The sequence below is a fragment of the Lactuca saligna genome, chromosome 5, assembly GCF_052625555.1.
Source record: "Lactuca saligna cultivar CGN05327 chromosome 5, ASM5262555v1, whole genome shotgun sequence".
NCBI lineage: Eukaryota > Viridiplantae > Streptophyta > Magnoliopsida > Asterales > Asteraceae > Lactuca > Lactuca saligna.
In genome coordinates this window covers 248,542,018-248,559,295 of record NC_136421.1, presented here as the reverse complement: position 1 = coordinate 248,559,295, position 17,278 = coordinate 248,542,018, and the positions used below count along the sequence as shown (strand labels likewise).

Genomic DNA, 17,278 nt, shown 5'->3' with positions numbered 1-17,278 from the left:
AAATGGTATAGATTGAACGCTTTTAAATAGTATAGGTTGAAGTTCCTCCCTAGCTCATTACATCTGAAATTTTATAAATGGTTTGAGGGTTATAATAGTTAACTCAATTTGGAAAAAAAAAAAAATGTTAAGAGTCTTACTACTCCCTATCACATGCTAAAAATGAGATGCCAAAAGAGAAAAATGATATTATACCCAAAAAGGTGATGTAAGCATATGATAAGGTGTTAGAAGTATTACCGCTCCTTTACCATCATAATAATATAGAAAGTCAAGAGAATTACATCTTTTCCCTCATTTGTCCCTCATTTTCTGAATATACATAGATAGTAACCTATATATTTTTATGTTATAGGAACTGATTAAATGCCACTATCAAGATTTATTATTGTTCATTATTATCAATGTTAACCCAACCATGATCACACGCTTACTGGAAATATAATAATAATTCGTTTGAAAATTAAATTTAAAGTACAATATAATAACCAATAAACACGTGTTTGACATAACATCATATATTAATATGTCGATTAATGATTTTGTCAAAGATTTTATGTGTCTCTCAGCATCCACAACTTTATGCACACTTTCAATGTTACTTCACCATCAAAGAAAATTCAAACACAAATTTATTTAAGACGTGTTTGGTTCGTAAATTCAAACACAAATTTATTTAAGACGTGTTTGGTTCGTAAATTCAAAGTAGACAATAGAATTCATTCAAATAAAAAAAGAATAACAATAACGACAGGTGAATCATAAACTATTTAATTCTCATGTTGGATTCCAATTTACAATTCATTCAACTCTAATTTATTCTTATTTTAGTTTTTTCATGTAATGTTTCGTAATAACTAGATTATAAGCTATTTGACGGACTAGTTGAAAAACTAGTTGGTACCTGATAAATTAGCTTATAAGGTAAAAACTAGCATATAAGCTATAGATTGCAATCTAAAATTATATATATATATATATATATATATATATATATATATATATATATATATATATATATATATGGAATATTTTTGAAAAAACTCCATAAGCAATTCAACTATCTCAAAGTATTTTACCAAACAATAAAGCTTATTTTTACCAAACAAGGCCTAGGTTTTTAGAAATTCACTAACAATTTATACAAATTCAAGGAAGATATTTTCAAATACAACAGTGTTGTTATCTTAGCAGAAAAAAAAATGAAAATTCAAAACTTTTTTCCAGAAAAATACACACACAAGGGATAAAAACAGAAAGAAATATCAAATGGGTACCCTCACAAAGCATCCCGGGCAGCAATCCGACATGTTATAGCATCTCCAATGGTTGATATTCCCAGTTCTACCCCCGTTATTTTGTATTGCTGATGAAAAAAACGATAACATTAAAAAAAAAATGAACTAAAAGAAAATCATAATCAAATTCAAACCTTTAGTATTTGAGATTTATTTGCTCTTCCTTCCAACTCTTCTAAATCAATTTCCTTTCCTTTGATAAGTGCCTTCATGGCACTCAACTACACAAACAAACAAACAATAACTTACTTCTTCTTATCAATCAAAAACAAATTTGGTAAACAATTCAAACACAATCTCACCTCATCTTCAGAAGCATTAAATCGAGCAGCAAGAACATATGTGGTGCTATCAGAGATACCACAACGTTTTAATGATTCAGAAATCTGTTCAACAAAATCACATATGTGAGAATAAAGCTTCATAAACAATAAAAAACAATATGATATTGTGAAAGATTACATGTTTAGATCCCGAGTAATTATAAACAAGCTCAGAATGAAGAGTCCGAGTTGTCAATGAATCCCTTGATTTGGATACAAGTGTTTTATGAGCAGCTGCTAAAACCGGGAAAATATCTGGAATCTAAACATTGTTTCACGGAAACTCATATTAGATCTGTGTTTATTACACAACAGGAGGGCATTCACGTCTTTTCAACAAATGGGGAGGCTAGTTAAAGCATGCCTACCAAAGATGCATTGAGGAGGGCTATTTCAGGCTCTAGTGTTCCAGCTTGCATCAGCTCCAAGAGTTCCCTTAATTATCATTTTGAATAATTTGTAGTTAAAGAATGGCAGACACGTGTAAATTTAGGGAAATAGAGAAATGGAGAGAGGAGTACTTGGAATTAGCGACCTCTGTGAAGAGAGCAACAGAAATAGTTGTTCCAGATATGTCGTAGTGCTTCATTTCTGCAAATGAAATTCAAACAATGATCGTTTTAACTTTTTGTACTATTTTTTGTTAAATGGAATATTCTTGTTTGATAAAATATTTGAATCAACTTATTTTAGACGAAATCCCCCACTAAATCACACTTCATATCAGCTATTACATATATAATAGTATAATACTATGAACAGCGATATCAATTTTGCATTTGAAATGTTAGTGTATGAAAGTTCCAAATGCGAACACAGAATTCCTTCAAACCACAAAAAATTCACATACAAATAGATAAGAATTGCATGTCTGCAAACCATATCAAATTCACATATAGAGCTTATTGCTGCACAAATCAATTCAATACAAATATATCCCCGTTCAAAACCTGTAGATTTCTTGACTCAATATCTCCCAAGACTTCAATATGAATCATTGAACCGGAGATTATAGACTAGAAAAAAAAATGGATAAACCGAAAAAAAAATGCAGTGGCGCCGATGACGGAGGTTCTAACCAGTTAAAAAAACAAATTGATAGCAGATTGACTGAGAGATTTACCGGAGGTATCGCCGATGGAGAGAGGAGGGAAAGTATACGGCGGCGCTGGCGAAGGGGGTGACGGAGACGTGGCGAAGGTAGGAGATGATGGTGGAGTCACGATGTGTGGTTGCAGAATAGAGGAGAACACCGCTCTGTCTAGGGCAAAGTGGCAATGTGGTCAATTTTTCTAATTTGACTACTTGAAAAAATAATAATAATAATAATAATAATAATAATAATAATAAATAGTGTTTAGTTGACGAAAAATTAACCCTTTTTTAGAAAAAATTTCAAGAAAAATAAAATTTTTGAAAACGCGATTAGTTTATTTTTTTTTTTAATTTTTCACGGAATTTCATTTTCTAATTTCTAAAATTATAATTAAGTTGAAAATTTTTGGAAAATCAATAATCATTGTTGTTTATATTTTTCTAATTCCAAAACTATTTTAAAATATAAACACAAACGTATTCTCACCTCTACCTACCCCTACCTACCTACCCACACCCACCCACTTCTAAGTTCACCCCCACCCTCACCCCCACAAACAGACACACACATACTCACCCACCCTCATAAACACACACCCATCACCACCTCACCCACACCCCCACAAACACACACACACCTACCCCCACCTTCACACCCACAAACACATACATACATACACCCACGCACACCTATAAACACACACACACACCCAACACCACTACCACAATCACCGACCTACCATCACCACCACCACCACCGTCGCCGCCATCACCACCACTACCATAATTGTCGCTGCCAACACAGACGCCTATCATCACCACCACTACCGCAACCCCGTTGTCACTACCACCACCACCAACGCCATCATCATCACCGCCACAACGACTTCATTAAGAAAATTTACTTCCTTTTTTCTCAGTTTCTTCTTCTTCATCTCTTTCGTTTTTATTCTTTTGATGCGTCTGAATAAGAAAATTATGGTGAGGTGTGATTGCGGAAGCATGGCAATCAAAAGGAATTCCACCACTAAAAAGAATCTCGGTAAGGAATATCATGCTTTCCTGAATATGGTACTCCATTCTCCAAAAATATTTGAGTTTTTTCAATTCTAACCTAATTTTGATTATTCATGATATTGAAATCTGCAATGACCTAGTAGTAGGTTTCTTTTGTGGGTTTATTAGACTAAAAATCATGTGCATGTTGTTGAAGTCCAAATCAAAGTTTGAGGGAAGTGGTAATCCAAAATCAGAGCCTGAAGATATGTTAGAAGGAGGTGGTAATCAAAAATCGGAAGTTGGAGGTTTAGTTATTGTTTAGTTGGGTTTTATTTTCTGGAATAATTGTTTACAAGTTGTAATTTAATGAATGTTAAAACTGAATTTGTTATGGATTTTTTGGTTTTTGGCAAATCGGAAGTGATAAGTTCATGTGGTTATTAACAGTAGGAATGGAGCAACACTTATATATATATATATATATATATATATATATATATATATATATATATATATATATATATATATATTACCGATTTCTTTGTCATCTTTGTCCCAAAAAATAGGTGAAGACTTCATCTTCTTTCTTGAAAAATGAGAATTGATGGCTTCTTTTATCTTAGAACATTGATCATTTTTTTCATGTGTTCCCAAATCAATGGCCTTAACAGATCCACTGCACTGGATAACTCACCACGTTCGCGGTCCATAACTCTATTAGGATGCTCATGATTCCTTAAATCATTTTGTGACTTTTACATATAGATTATTGTTAGGTGCATTTTATGCACATATTTTGAATGTTTATTTCCATCCTTTCATAGCATTCTACTTCATAATTATTGCATTTATTTAATTATTTGGGCAATTGTATATTTTATTAAGAATGTCTGGTACTTCACTATTTTTTATTTATTTTGTAGGCATTATGGAGGACGGGACATGGAGCTTGGAACTTAGAGCATGGAGCTTTGGAGCCTGAAGATAAGATGGACCGATCATGTCACGGAAGAAAACATGAAGACATAACCCGAGTCATTGTCGCATTATCATAATAGCAATGACTACGTTTAAAATATGATTTGTGTCACACCGACATGGGTCGTGTTTGTCCTTTCTCACCTTATATTTGAGCAACATGACTCGTTATGAAGCTAGACTGAAGAAGGAGCCAACAGTGAAGACTTATTAGACTTTTAGCAAAAGTCATGGGCCATGCTAAAAACACATGGTCAAGAAACATATTCATGCCAAAAACACATGGGCAAAAGGCATGGCCATGCTAAAAACAAATGGTCTCGTGGAATGCACGTCAACAATTAATTGTGGTGCTAAATTGGAGGAGATCGACACTTTTCATTCAGAGACGATTTTGGGAGCTTTCTCTGGCAATTTTGGGAATTCATGAAGGCTACTAATCATTGCAAACACTTTTGATTTTCTTTTGTAAGCATTAAATATTTCAATTTCATCTTTATTCTTTTTTTATTTGTTCTTAGTCATGTGTGGCTAAGAAACCCTAATTTCTAGTTCTTGTTCAAAATATGTTGATTGCTTAACTTGAAGCATATGATTTGATGTTTGATTTGTGATTCTATTCTAGTGATTTTTTTAAACTAGAACCATTGAATTTGATTTGTGTTTGATTGACCACTTTCATGAATTGAATTTTTTTGTAGTTAATTAACTTTTAGGTGGTCTAATCGTTCTATTAAGTTAGTAATTGGTAACAAACAGTAAGTTTTCTTATTTTAAAACATATATCACATGTTTTCATACTTCCAAGCGTATGAGAAGAAATGAACATTGTTGGGAAACTTGTATGAAACTTAATGTTGTTTTTCAATACAATCCAAGAGCGTGTTTAGGTTGAATTAGAAAAAGCTAGGTCTAGTCAAAGAGCGTGTTTTGGTTAGATACTTTGGCAAGCGAGAGGTATTATAGTATGTTAATATCTTTCAGTACCAGCTTAGAATAGCAATCATGAATTACATCAAGTCATAATCAAGTTGAACAACAACATTAAGAACTAGAACTAGAACCATTCAATTAAATTATTTACAAGTTTATTTCATTTTCTTCATGTTTTTAAAGTATATTGTTATTTTATTATTTTACTTTTGCAAACAAAACCCCCTTTTGTGATCAAAGTACATTGCACAAAGAGGTATAGACTTTTGTCATGTGTCTCCGTGGTTCGACCCTGCTTGCCTTGCACTACGTTTTAGTGCATTAAAGCAGTGTATTTAAAGTCCATTCTACCCATATTGTTTTTTGGGTTTGACATGCCTAACAATTCTCAATTTGACTATGGAATAGCAGAATGTTGCGTGATTTTGACTTTTACATTCTCAATTTTGACTGAATTTGATTGCTAAAGGTAAAGGGCCTAAAAAGACAAGTCACTACCAAGTTTATTCCCTTAAAATGAACGAACATAACATAAGGGACTGAATGGACAAATGTGGAATACATTGTACGGCTACAATGTCATTTTCCCTAATGGAATATTTTAACGCCCACAAATTCGGGCTAGTCAATTTAGAGACAATCAACATAAAAAATGTAACATCCCAAAATACGACCCAAAAATTTTTGTTTAATAATTACTAAAAACGCCATGATAATATCATAAAGTAAAACTTGTACATCAATATATCAAAAACAATAGCAAAGTGTTATGAGTAAACTGTATCGAGACTGTCTCAAATCACATCTATGAAAAACTAAAAACAACTCCCAGGACAACTGAAGTTGTGGTGTGTGTGATGCCATCAACCCGAGCTCTTCCCTTTGCTTGCGGAAGTACCTGAAACCAAAACTGAAACTGTAAGCACGAAGCTTAGTGAGCTCCCCCAAACTACCACATACCAAACAATACATATAAACACATACTGGGCCTTGCCCACTGCATCAGACCGAAGTCCGGAAACTGCATCGGACCGAAGTCCGGAACTAACCAGGGCCTTGCCCTCTGCATCAGACCGAAGTCTGGAACTACTGAGGCCTTGCCTCCTGCATCTGATTGAAATCCAGAACTAACTGTATCGGACCGAAGTCCAGAACTGATTGCATTAGACCGAAGTTCGGAACTACTGAACATAGCATATCATAAACATATCAACTAGCATGAACACATAAACTGCATACTGCATCAGGCTGTAGCCCGGAACACATAACACATAAATCCTGTCTGAGCTACGAAGGCATCAAACATACTAAAATCTGCATCGGACCGAAGTCCGGAAACTACTACTAGCTAAACGGGCCGGCATTGTGGCCTTAGACCCGTTCCTACTGGAAGGAAACTCACCTCGTGATCTGGCTGCTGAGTGTATGGCTCTGGAAGCTATCTGTTGCTGCTCCGGTATCTCCCCGACTACAATTCCACAAATACACTCAATCAAATACTAATAACTGCATTGGGGTAAAATGACTCTTTTACCCCTGGCTAAAGTCAACTCTCCCGGTCAAAGTCAACTTACAGTTGACCTGACTCGCCGAGTTGGGCCGCCAACTCGCCGAGTCCCTACTCTTACTTCTCAACCCTGTTCGTTGCTACCCGTTGAGTATGGCATCAACTCGACGAGTTCCCTTTCGATTCTAGAATTCAGGCTATTTGCATCCGACTCGCCGAGTTGTATGAACAACTCGACGAGTTGTTGTTGAATCTATGAAGATTGCCTTAGACTCGCCGAGTTGTATGAACAACTCGTCGAGTCCCTCCATTATTGAGTCTAACCTCCGGCTCACTAAGTCCATTCTACTACTCACTGGTCCCCACTCGAAATCACTCAAAGGGAAAGATCGGGGACTCGCGGCTCGACTCGCCGAGTCCGAAGAACGACTCGCCGAGTCGCATGCATGCAGTTACTAAAAACTCGATTCTGCTCAAAACCATTGCATACAATTTATAGATTTGGGTTCCTAAGGCTTGTTTACCACGTAAAGTTTCCAACTTTACGTGTACATATGCATGAAAAGGGATTTAAAGGCTGAAAAGACACTTAAAAGAGTAGATCTAGGGCTTTCATGCAAAATGGCTCCATAAAGGTGTTAAATCTACGTTTTTGGAATTCAAACATGGCTAGATCCGAAGGCTAATCAACCCAATGTGATCTCTCTACTAAAAACAAGCTAGGAAATGGATAAAATGGACTAAATGAGCTTATAATGGAGAATCAATCATAGAAACAGAAGGAAATCTGATTATTACCTCAATAAACTCTGTAGTGGGTGCAAGATCTTGGATCTTCTTCTACTCCTTCGGATCTAGCCTCCTTATTCTCTTCAAAACTTCAAGATTCACACAAGAAATGCTCAAATACTCAAGGGAATGGTTAGGGTTTGCTAAATGATGCTCTGAGGGTGCAGGAGATGAGTTTGGGACTCATAAGATGGTTTAAATAGGGTGCAAACCCGAGGATTTACGGTTTCTACCTGGCAGGCGGACTCGCCGAGTCCCGAATATGGACTCGTCGAGTCGCCGATCTATACGCTGCTCAAAATCCCGTCTCTACTCGACGAGTCGGACAATAGACTCGTCGAGTCCCTCTTGAAACTTCTAAATAAATAACATGAAAACAACATACTAGAGACGGGTCGTTACAAAAAATGACTTTTTAATATAAGATTATTTAGAAGAAATAATCTTAACCAAGTTATAGTATATGTCACAAGGGTTTCGTACATATAAAGAACGCCGAAATCCAAGTTATAACGAAGAAGTTATGACCCGTCGAAGTTTTACGGCAAAACCGGCACGACACCGGGAATCGTAAAAAGTGAATTTACGATAAAATACTTTATAGCCTTAGCGACCTAAACAAAAGTCATAGTATATGTTAAAGCGAGAGTGTGCATAAAAAGAACGTCCAAATGTGACTTCATATGAGGAAGTTATGATTTTTCTAAGATTTAACATAATAGTAAACAGCTTGGATATTCGAATTTTAGATCGGTCGATTTTTAGCCAAAATAATCTAAATGAGAAATGAAGATATCTTTAAGAGGAGTTAAAATATAAAAATACAGTCGAAAATGGATCTCGTATGTGAAAGATATGGACGAAGCTTAGTCTCTACTCTTCAAGCGCGGCGAATTCGATGCAGATTTGTAAATCTGAGATAGAATAAGAATTGGCTGACGAGGTCTTAATGAAAGTTGTGGTACTCGTAAATAACAACGCGTGGATATAAATAATGTCAATAATAGAACTTGTATGAGAAAGATATGGACGAAACGTCGAGAATAGAACTTGTATGAGAAAGATATGGACGAAACTTAATCTCTACTCTTCAAGCGCGACGAATTCGATACAGTTTTGTAAATCTGAGCTAGAATGAGAATTAGACGACGGGGTCTAAATTAAAGTTGTAGTGTTTGTAAATACCAATGCGTGGATATAAAGAACGTAGAAAACATAGCTCGTACGTGGAAGATACGAACGAAGCTTAGAGACTACTCTACGATGAATCCCCTATAAATAAATGGTAAATCATTCATATTTCTCACACCTTTCACCCTTTCTTTCTCTCTCTAAGCTCCCTAACCCCTCCCCCCTAAGCCTAGTTAAACCCCTACCACTCAAAGGAAGCCACGAGGCTCCCGGAGTCCCGAGAAAAAGGGTCTTTCAGTTCGGAAACGCTGCTCCAAGCGAAGCCCGGTTTTCGAGAAAACCCGCTGTAAGTGAGCTACGTCTACGCTATTATTAATATAGTTTTTAATTAATTATAGTAATGTTATTATGACCTTATGGTAATTATTTTGGATATTATTATGAGTTATATAAGTGTTTTTGTAGTATCTTTTTAACCACTCGTGGTACGGGGAATCTGGTTTGGAGGGTCGCTTGGGTTGCTGGATTTAGAAGTGCTATATGCCAAAATAATCCTGCCCTCCAGTGTTTCATGTATGGCCCCTATCCGTACATAGTGGGTGAAAAGTATTATTTAACACTTATATAATAGTAATAATATCTAGACTATTAATTAGTCTCGGTAAAACGTTAGACTAAACTCTAGTGGTAATGGTACTAGGTTTTGTTGAAGGAAATTATTTTAAAGTAAACGAAGTGCTGTCCGAGAACCGCATCACCACCTTATCAGGTGAGTGCATAGTTACTTTCATCTTACACATATATACGAAGTATTTTATATAAATTACATGTTATGTGTGCATATTATCCGAATACTTGTTGTCTATGTTGGATGAACGATTTTATACATGCTTCAAATGAATTAAACTGTATATGTATTTTATATCTACAAAATATGTTGGGTAAAACATGGGTAGATGAAATATGAGTCGGATGATGAGATGATAGATTACATAGACCATGAGATAAGGCTGAGAGGTGAGCAATGAGAGAAGCCTTTTACCCAAATGATGGCCCCGTCATCTAGCAGAGTATGGATGACAACCACGGACTATTCTAGACAGTCCAGTGGAACACTAGCAGGCTCGCAACCTGTAGATGTTGCGAACGATGTGTTCACCCGGTGTACTCTAAACCTTAGCGACTATGCAGACTTAGTTCCTAAACCTTGGCGATCATGCAGACTTGATGCCTAAACCCTGGTGACTATGCAGACTTAGTACATAAACCCTGACGACTATGCGCACTTAGTGCATGTTGTATAAACCCTGGAAACTATACAAACTTAGTGCCTAAACCCAGTGACGATGGACTTCGTGCCAATTTCTTAAGATGACCCTTAGGAATAAATGAACGAGGAATAGCTGATTTTTAGGGTAGATCCTTAAGAATAAAGAAGATAATGGGGATGGGTAATTGGGTTGATTAATTGTTTGAAGATTAAACATAATAATTATATTATTGTGGGTTGAAAACCCTATGTAGTCACCAGGTTTCCCAACCTGACCCACTCAGTTTATTTATATCACATGTGTTGATATAAATCACTAGTGATGATGAATGTAAGTTATGTTTATGCTTATGTTTCTGTATTGACGATAATATCCCAAATGTTTTAAAATGAATAAAAATACTTTTCTTCGGAAATGCCTTGATAACATATTTATTGTGTTTTGCTAGGAACAAATTCTGCAACATCTTTTAAAAAGGTACTCTGATTTTTATAAAGCATAAACAAAATCGGTATTTTATAGCCGTGAAAATGGGGATGTCACAGTTGGTATCAGAGCATTAGTTTAAGCGAACTAGGAATTTTATTTATTTCTAGACTTAAACTTAGAATGTTAAGCGACGATTGTGAGGAGTGTGTCTAATATATTTTAGGAAGTACACATGAATAGACACGAGCACTAGCTCATTTAGGGAAGATGCATAAATTGCTTTTATGTGCTAAATGATTTGCGATGCTTTATGATGTTATCGCTTGATCAGATCTATGGTCTGTTGCCGACCGGATCTAGAAACTTTATGTGTTCAGATTTCTAAACGTTTAATTATGATATTAGAACTGGCATGTAATTTTTCGAAGTTATAAGGAAGAATACATGTCTAAACCTTCCTCTATCTATATTCTCGTTTCGATACACCAAACGACTGATTTGGTGTGCAGAACATCATGGTGAAGACTCGTAGTGAATTGAGTAAATGGAGGAAATGAGAAGGCTTACGATACTGCATGATACCTATCGGAAGATATCATAAGAGTGATATTTTTCCTTTAGAATGTGTCTAATAAATAATACGTCTAGTACGGGAGAAGTACATGTTCGATTAGCAAAAAGAAAGATTTTTGGTATAATACATGAAGTTATCCCGTCTTCTAACATTACCATCACCAACCGAGTTAAAGCATAATTGATGATCGAAGATACACATGAAAGAAGTCCTAATAGAGTCTAGAGAAAATTATATGATTGTTTGGACACATTTGTATGTGTTAAAACTGTTTTTGTGATAATAACTTGGAGAACTACGAGATAATACTTGGAACGAGTATGAGTAGGTGTGAATAGTAGTAGAGGCCTATACTACCGGAAGCACATGACTCACACTTGGATCAGGGAAAGTCACAAGGTTACCAAGAAGCTAGTAATTGATTATGGTTTGTTCGTGTATGTCGTTACCATTGTTTTGGTAATAACTAAGAAAATTATTGTTATTCCGACCCTAGTGGTCTTGTGAAATTGAGTCCGACTAAGATAAGTATGTTACCTGGTTCAGAGAACCAAGTTCGATGTAGCATCTGACTTAAGCCAGACAGTTGAAGTGAAAGATAATCGAAACGAGCAATAGAAGTATCACGATCATTGTAAGAGCTTGTAGCTAGAAGTTCTACATGTTAGAATCTGATTATATCACATTAGAGCATAAAGGAAGTTGTCTTCAATTTTGGAATTTGACTATAAAAGACTTGAGTCTAAGCGTTACATCATACGATGAAAGGTCATTTAAACATGACCCATCGGTCTGTTATGGTAATCGAAGGAAATAACTTATCTTAAGTTTTTGAGAAGAAGAATGAGTCTCCAATAAGTATCGAGACTTAAAGGTCACTACTGAAAGTCCAACATGAGATACAGAGCGGGTGCAAGACCAAACATGTATGTAATAAAAAGTCCAAGAGATAGATATTCATTCAAAGGAACATAGAAGTTACGATTATTACCTATGATGAATATATAACATATGAAGTCATTATACAAGCCCGATTTTTTGATGATTTCGGGACGTAATCATCCTAAGGGGGAGATAATCGTAACACCCGCAAATTCGGGTTAGTCAACTTAGATACAATAAGCATCAAAAATGACTTTTTAATAGAAGATTACTTAGAATAAGTAATCTTAATCAAGTTATATTATATGTCACAAGGGTTCCGTACATATAAAGAACGCCGAAATCCAAGCTATAACGAAGAAGTTATGACCCGTCGAAGTTTTACGGCAAAACCGGCACGACACCGGGAATCGTAAAAAGTGGATTTACGATAAAATACTTTCTAGCCTTAGTGATCTAAACAAAAGTCGTAGTATATGTTAAAGCGAGAGTGTGCATAAAAAGAACGTCCAAATCTGACTTCGTATGGGGAAGTTATGATTTTTCTAAGATTTAACATAACAGTAAACAGTTTCGAAATTCGAATCTTAGATCGGTCGATTTTTAGCCAAAATGATCTAAACGAGAAATGAAGATATCGTTAATAAGAGTTAAACAATAAAAATAGTTGAAAACGGAGTTCGTATGCGAAAGATGTGGACGAAGCTTAATCTCTACTCTTCAAGCGCGGCGAATTCGATGCAGATTTGTAAATATGAGATAGAATAAGAGGCCGACGAGGTCTTAATGAAAGTTTTAGTACTCTTAAATATTAACGTGTGGATATAAAGAACATCTAGAATAGATCTCGTATTAGAAAGATATGGATGAAACTTAGTCTCTACTCTTCAAGCGTGGCGACTCTGCCTTTTTGTTGCCTTTTTCCTAATTCTATTAGGATCCTCTTCGTCGATCGCCCTTACGAATGGCGAGCGGTGGTGCCTAACAAAAACCCTAAACTGATTTCCATCATCCGTGTGTCCATCCAACTGGGTTTCTTTTTACCTTTTTAGCGGGTATGTTGTGCAAAACTGTGGGTGATCGGAAGAAAACTATGGGGAGTCAGTGGAAGTACCCTTTCTTCTCGATATCTCATAATGCAGGAAGCAAAGTCGGTGGGAGAACGTGTGATGAATCCCGAAGTGCAGTTGTCTATTCTGGTGGGTGGGTGAATCATTTTTCTTAATCTAACGTTGCCTCTTTACTTTCTCTCCTACCACCGCTCTGAAATTTAGGGTTCTGTTTAATGTAACTTTCTTTTTGGTTACTTTGGGTTTTTCCTTGAAATTTATATTAATCGGTGTTGGCCATGCTTTGGTTGCAGACTTACCTCTCCTAATCGATTATGCACATGTGGTTGCTTATTTGTTCCTAATTTGTGCAACCATTTTCAATTAAAGACGAAAACCCTTAATTGGGTTATGAGATAGTGAAATCCGATGAAGAACTAGTTGGAATGTTTCAGGTATGGAAAGAAAACCATTCATCATGCTCAATTTTGTCAGCACTTTATTAAAATTTTTATACATATTATTAAAATCAAGTATATTTGACCTATTTGTCTATGAAATGCATACCCTAGAGTTGACAGAAAGTGAATTTATTGTTTCAACTAAATGCTTCTTATGATTACAGGCATAGGAAGAAGCACTTATGTTTCAATAATTTACTGTTACGCAAGGCAACAAGCAGCTTGAATAGAGAATCATGCCTTAAGTAAGATTAGGTTCTTCTGGTAATATCCACTTTATATACTCTTTCATATACATAATAAACAATATGAAGTTAAAATCATTTGTATGATGAAGTCAAAATCACAGTAAGTGAAAAGACTTATGAGAATCCATAAGTAAGTTCTGAGATCACCTTTCTTGCTCTAAGAGTCTAAATGCATTATGATTTATGATTTATTTGTTTCATGTTGGCTGTGGAACAGTTTATTGGTGGAGGCCTTGTGGGATGGGTGACATTTACCTTTTCAAAAAAAATGTTTACAGAACCACCATGTGGATACAAAGATATAAAACCTTGGTCTTTTGTTGTAGTAATAGTTGAATACTCTTACCTTTTTCTTCTTACATGCTCATTTTCCTTATCGCTATTAGAAAGCTAGACTTATATTCATGGGAAATTTATGAATTTAAGTATTACCTTGGATGTGCGATATAGGTGAGAAAGTATTGGGTTTAAGTGATAAAGTCACAAGCTAGAGTTATAGTGATGAGTATTAGACCATCCGTTATACCCACCACATACCACATATGTGGTGGGTGCTACGTCAGCACCACATTCCCCTACCAGTAACATGGGATACCTACCACTAACACACCACTCAATCTCATTTTTTTAATTAAATTTAATTCAAAAAGACATTAAAAAACATATAATTTTTTTAAATACTAATTATAAAATAAGTTATTTAATAATAATAATAATAATAATAATAATAATAATAATAATAATAATAATAATAATAATAATTTAAATAAATCAAATTATTTAAATAATCAGGAAATATAAATCCAAGGTTTATTTTGTCATTTTAGAAACTATTTATGTTTAAGGATTTCTGGTCAGGGGTATTTTCTATAAATTGACTATATCTCAGGGGTAAAAGTTGCCAAGACTTACAAACTTTGTCTTCTTTCCCAACAAAAATACCCAACTTGCAGCCCTCATCTTCTCTGTTTCGGTTCTTCAGATGAGCAATCCAACCTCATTGATTGTTTTGATTCGTGATGCCCACCACTGAAGACCACGAGCACGGAGAACCACGATGGTTCGGGCTAGTGTGGACGGACTACAGTCGTGGCCAACTAGACCATGAGACCCACCGTGATCTGTATACCAATAGGCCTTAGAAGCAATGATCACATAGGTTGTGTATCTGAACCTACCCTAATACCTATCTTCTGTATAGCTCATCACTAACTTTTGTTTTATCTCTATTTCATCTCTCTTTTGAAGGATTCTACCTATCACTGAACATAGGGTTTTTTTTTTCGATTTGTCTACAAAAATTTGTGATAAATGCCAGCTACTTGAAGTTTCAATTGAAAAAAGTATCAAAGAAGGACTATATTTTTCAAAAATATCATGTTACTTCTTCCAGCTAAAAGAATTCTCCTACCTTGGCATTTACTTCTATCACTGACACCAGAAATTACAACTCCAACAGCATAACCGGTGGAAGGTACAAGTACTAAAACAAGAATACAACAATACAAGGTAGACTGGATTTTAGGTTAAACAAATGAGGCAGTTGGAGGGCTTTTGTGGTAGCATTAAATCATTTAGGTGTTGTTTGTTTTTTCAAAGAGAAATTGCTTGAAGTCTGCGGACCACCTCTTCAATCCTCTATAGCAGAAGAGGAGGAACAAACGGGTGCAGCATGTAATAAAAAATATGTTTGTTTTTAAACGTCTGCAGACTGCTGCAATAAGTTAAACTAATGTGTGAAGAGGTTTGAAGCAGTTGGTTTAGTGTTGCGCTACGCAGCACACGCGCAGCAGTTTTTAAGTCAGAAGTCTTCTGAAAAACAAACAGCTGCGAATGGCCAAGTGCTGCGCGTGTGCTGCGCGGTGCAACAATAAGTGGTTTGAAGTGGTTTTTTTTAAAAAACAAACATCACCTTAATGAATTTTAACTTTCAACAGGAACTGGAAAATGGGTTTTGATACGACACACCTAAGATAGCTTGTGGGAATGATGAACCCCCAAAGCTCAGGGCCTACATACACTGCCAAATACCCTTTGGGCACATTGTTTGGTTAATGTAATCTTTGTCAGGTGATATTTCTTTGTGGCTTTATTTTCTGTTAGAGTCTGATATGCTGGACTCAACTCATAGGGTAAGAAAGGGTTTTTTTTATCATTCTTTTTGAAGCATTTCCTATTTGTTTCTAGAATTTTATTAGCATTCCCAAGTTTTAGCCATGTTAAATGAAGCTTATTGAGAGTCTTAAGATATTTTATGCATCGTTGGAAGGTTATTGTGCAACAATGTATGCATCATATGAGTGTTTTAATGATAACATTTCACTATTTGTATTTTATGACTCATTGCTTTTTTTCTAATTTTGTTTGACTAGATTTCCATAAATTTGTTTTCTCAATTTTCGATCATAGCCCTTTTGGATTTGGTGATGTATTAACATCAGGTGCTGTATAAAAAGTGTGAAAGAATGTTTGAAGTTTTTTTTACCAAGAATATTTGAACCTTCTTTTGTCATGGATCTTTATTGAAGCTTCAAACATTCTTTAAGTAATTAAAACTTTACTTGAATAGTTACTTTTTTTACTTTAAAAAATCTACCTTCTTATTGGTTGATACAGATTCTTTGTTTTCTGCAAAGTTAACATCGTCATGGCTAATTTTTAATCGCACAAGCTTCAAGTCTAGATTAAGTTATGAACCTATAAGTTGTCCTTCCCAACTCCTTTTAAGGTGATTATGTTATGTAGTAAAAATTTGCAATAATCTTGTATATTTACTATTCTTATGAAAATGGAACTAAGATAACAATGCATGGATTAAACTTATAAAAACCAAAAAGATAGTAGTGGGAATTATTTAAATCTTAGGTATAAAGAGCATTTTTTATTGATTTCCCCTGTATATCACACAAATGACAACTGCATTGAATACTTTTACACTTTTAGCATATTTCAACCGATGCATATAAAGATAGAGAAAAGAATTGTTGAAAAGGGTAACTTTTAGAAAACTTAAGAAAAAAACACGTTGAACAATTGCAGGAGTAAAAATTAGCAATAAAAACTATTTTTGTTAATTCTGCCTAAATAAAAATAAAATTACAGTAAGTTGATTGTAATTTAGGTAGAACTTATTTTTTTAATATAAAATTTAACTTATTATTGCCTAAATAAACATAAATTGTTTCACTATGTAACAAAATCAAAGAACCTGGATTGATGAAGAACACAAACTAAACACACACACACACATATTTGAATTTGTAACAAAATGGAAGAAGCCATTCAATAACCCACTAAGCTGATAAAATGAA

At 35.0% G+C, this 17,278-nt stretch overlaps 1 protein-coding gene across 1 annotated transcript; it reads right to left on the bottom strand.

The window, feature by feature from the left end:
* Positions 1 to 1,117: 1,117 nt before the first annotated feature.
* On the bottom strand, positions 1,118 to 2,906 carry LOC144997325 (EKC/KEOPS complex subunit tprkb-like protein). The gene is made up of 7 exons (XM_078957197.1): positions 2,745 to 2,906; positions 2,143 to 2,212; positions 1,990 to 2,056; positions 1,761 to 1,883; positions 1,601 to 1,684; positions 1,433 to 1,519; positions 1,118 to 1,366 (listed from the first exon to the last, which is right to left on the bottom strand). Exons 2-7 carry the CDS (start codon positions 2,208 to 2,210, stop codon positions 1,280 to 1,282), a joined length of 516 nt encoding a protein of 171 aa, XP_078813323.1. The 5' UTR covers positions 2,211 to 2,212; positions 2,745 to 2,906; the 3' UTR covers positions 1,118 to 1,279.
* Between the last annotated feature and the right edge of the window lie 14,372 nt (positions 2,907 to 17,278).

Excerpts from the sequence above, each read along its gene's own strand:
- LOC144997325 (XM_078957197.1), bottom strand. The coding sequence starts at position 2,210 with ATGAAGCACTACGACATATCTGGAACAACTATTTCTGTTGCTCTCTTC. Across the intron at positions 2,057-2,142 it reads ACAGAGGTCGCTAATTCCAA|GGAACTCTTGGAGCTGATGC; the intron begins GTACTCCTCTCT and ends ATGATAATTAAG. Across the intron at positions 1,884-1,989 it reads CCCTCCTCAATGCATCTTTG|ATTCCAGATATTTTCCCGGT; the intron begins GTAGGCATGCTT and ends AACAATGTTTAG.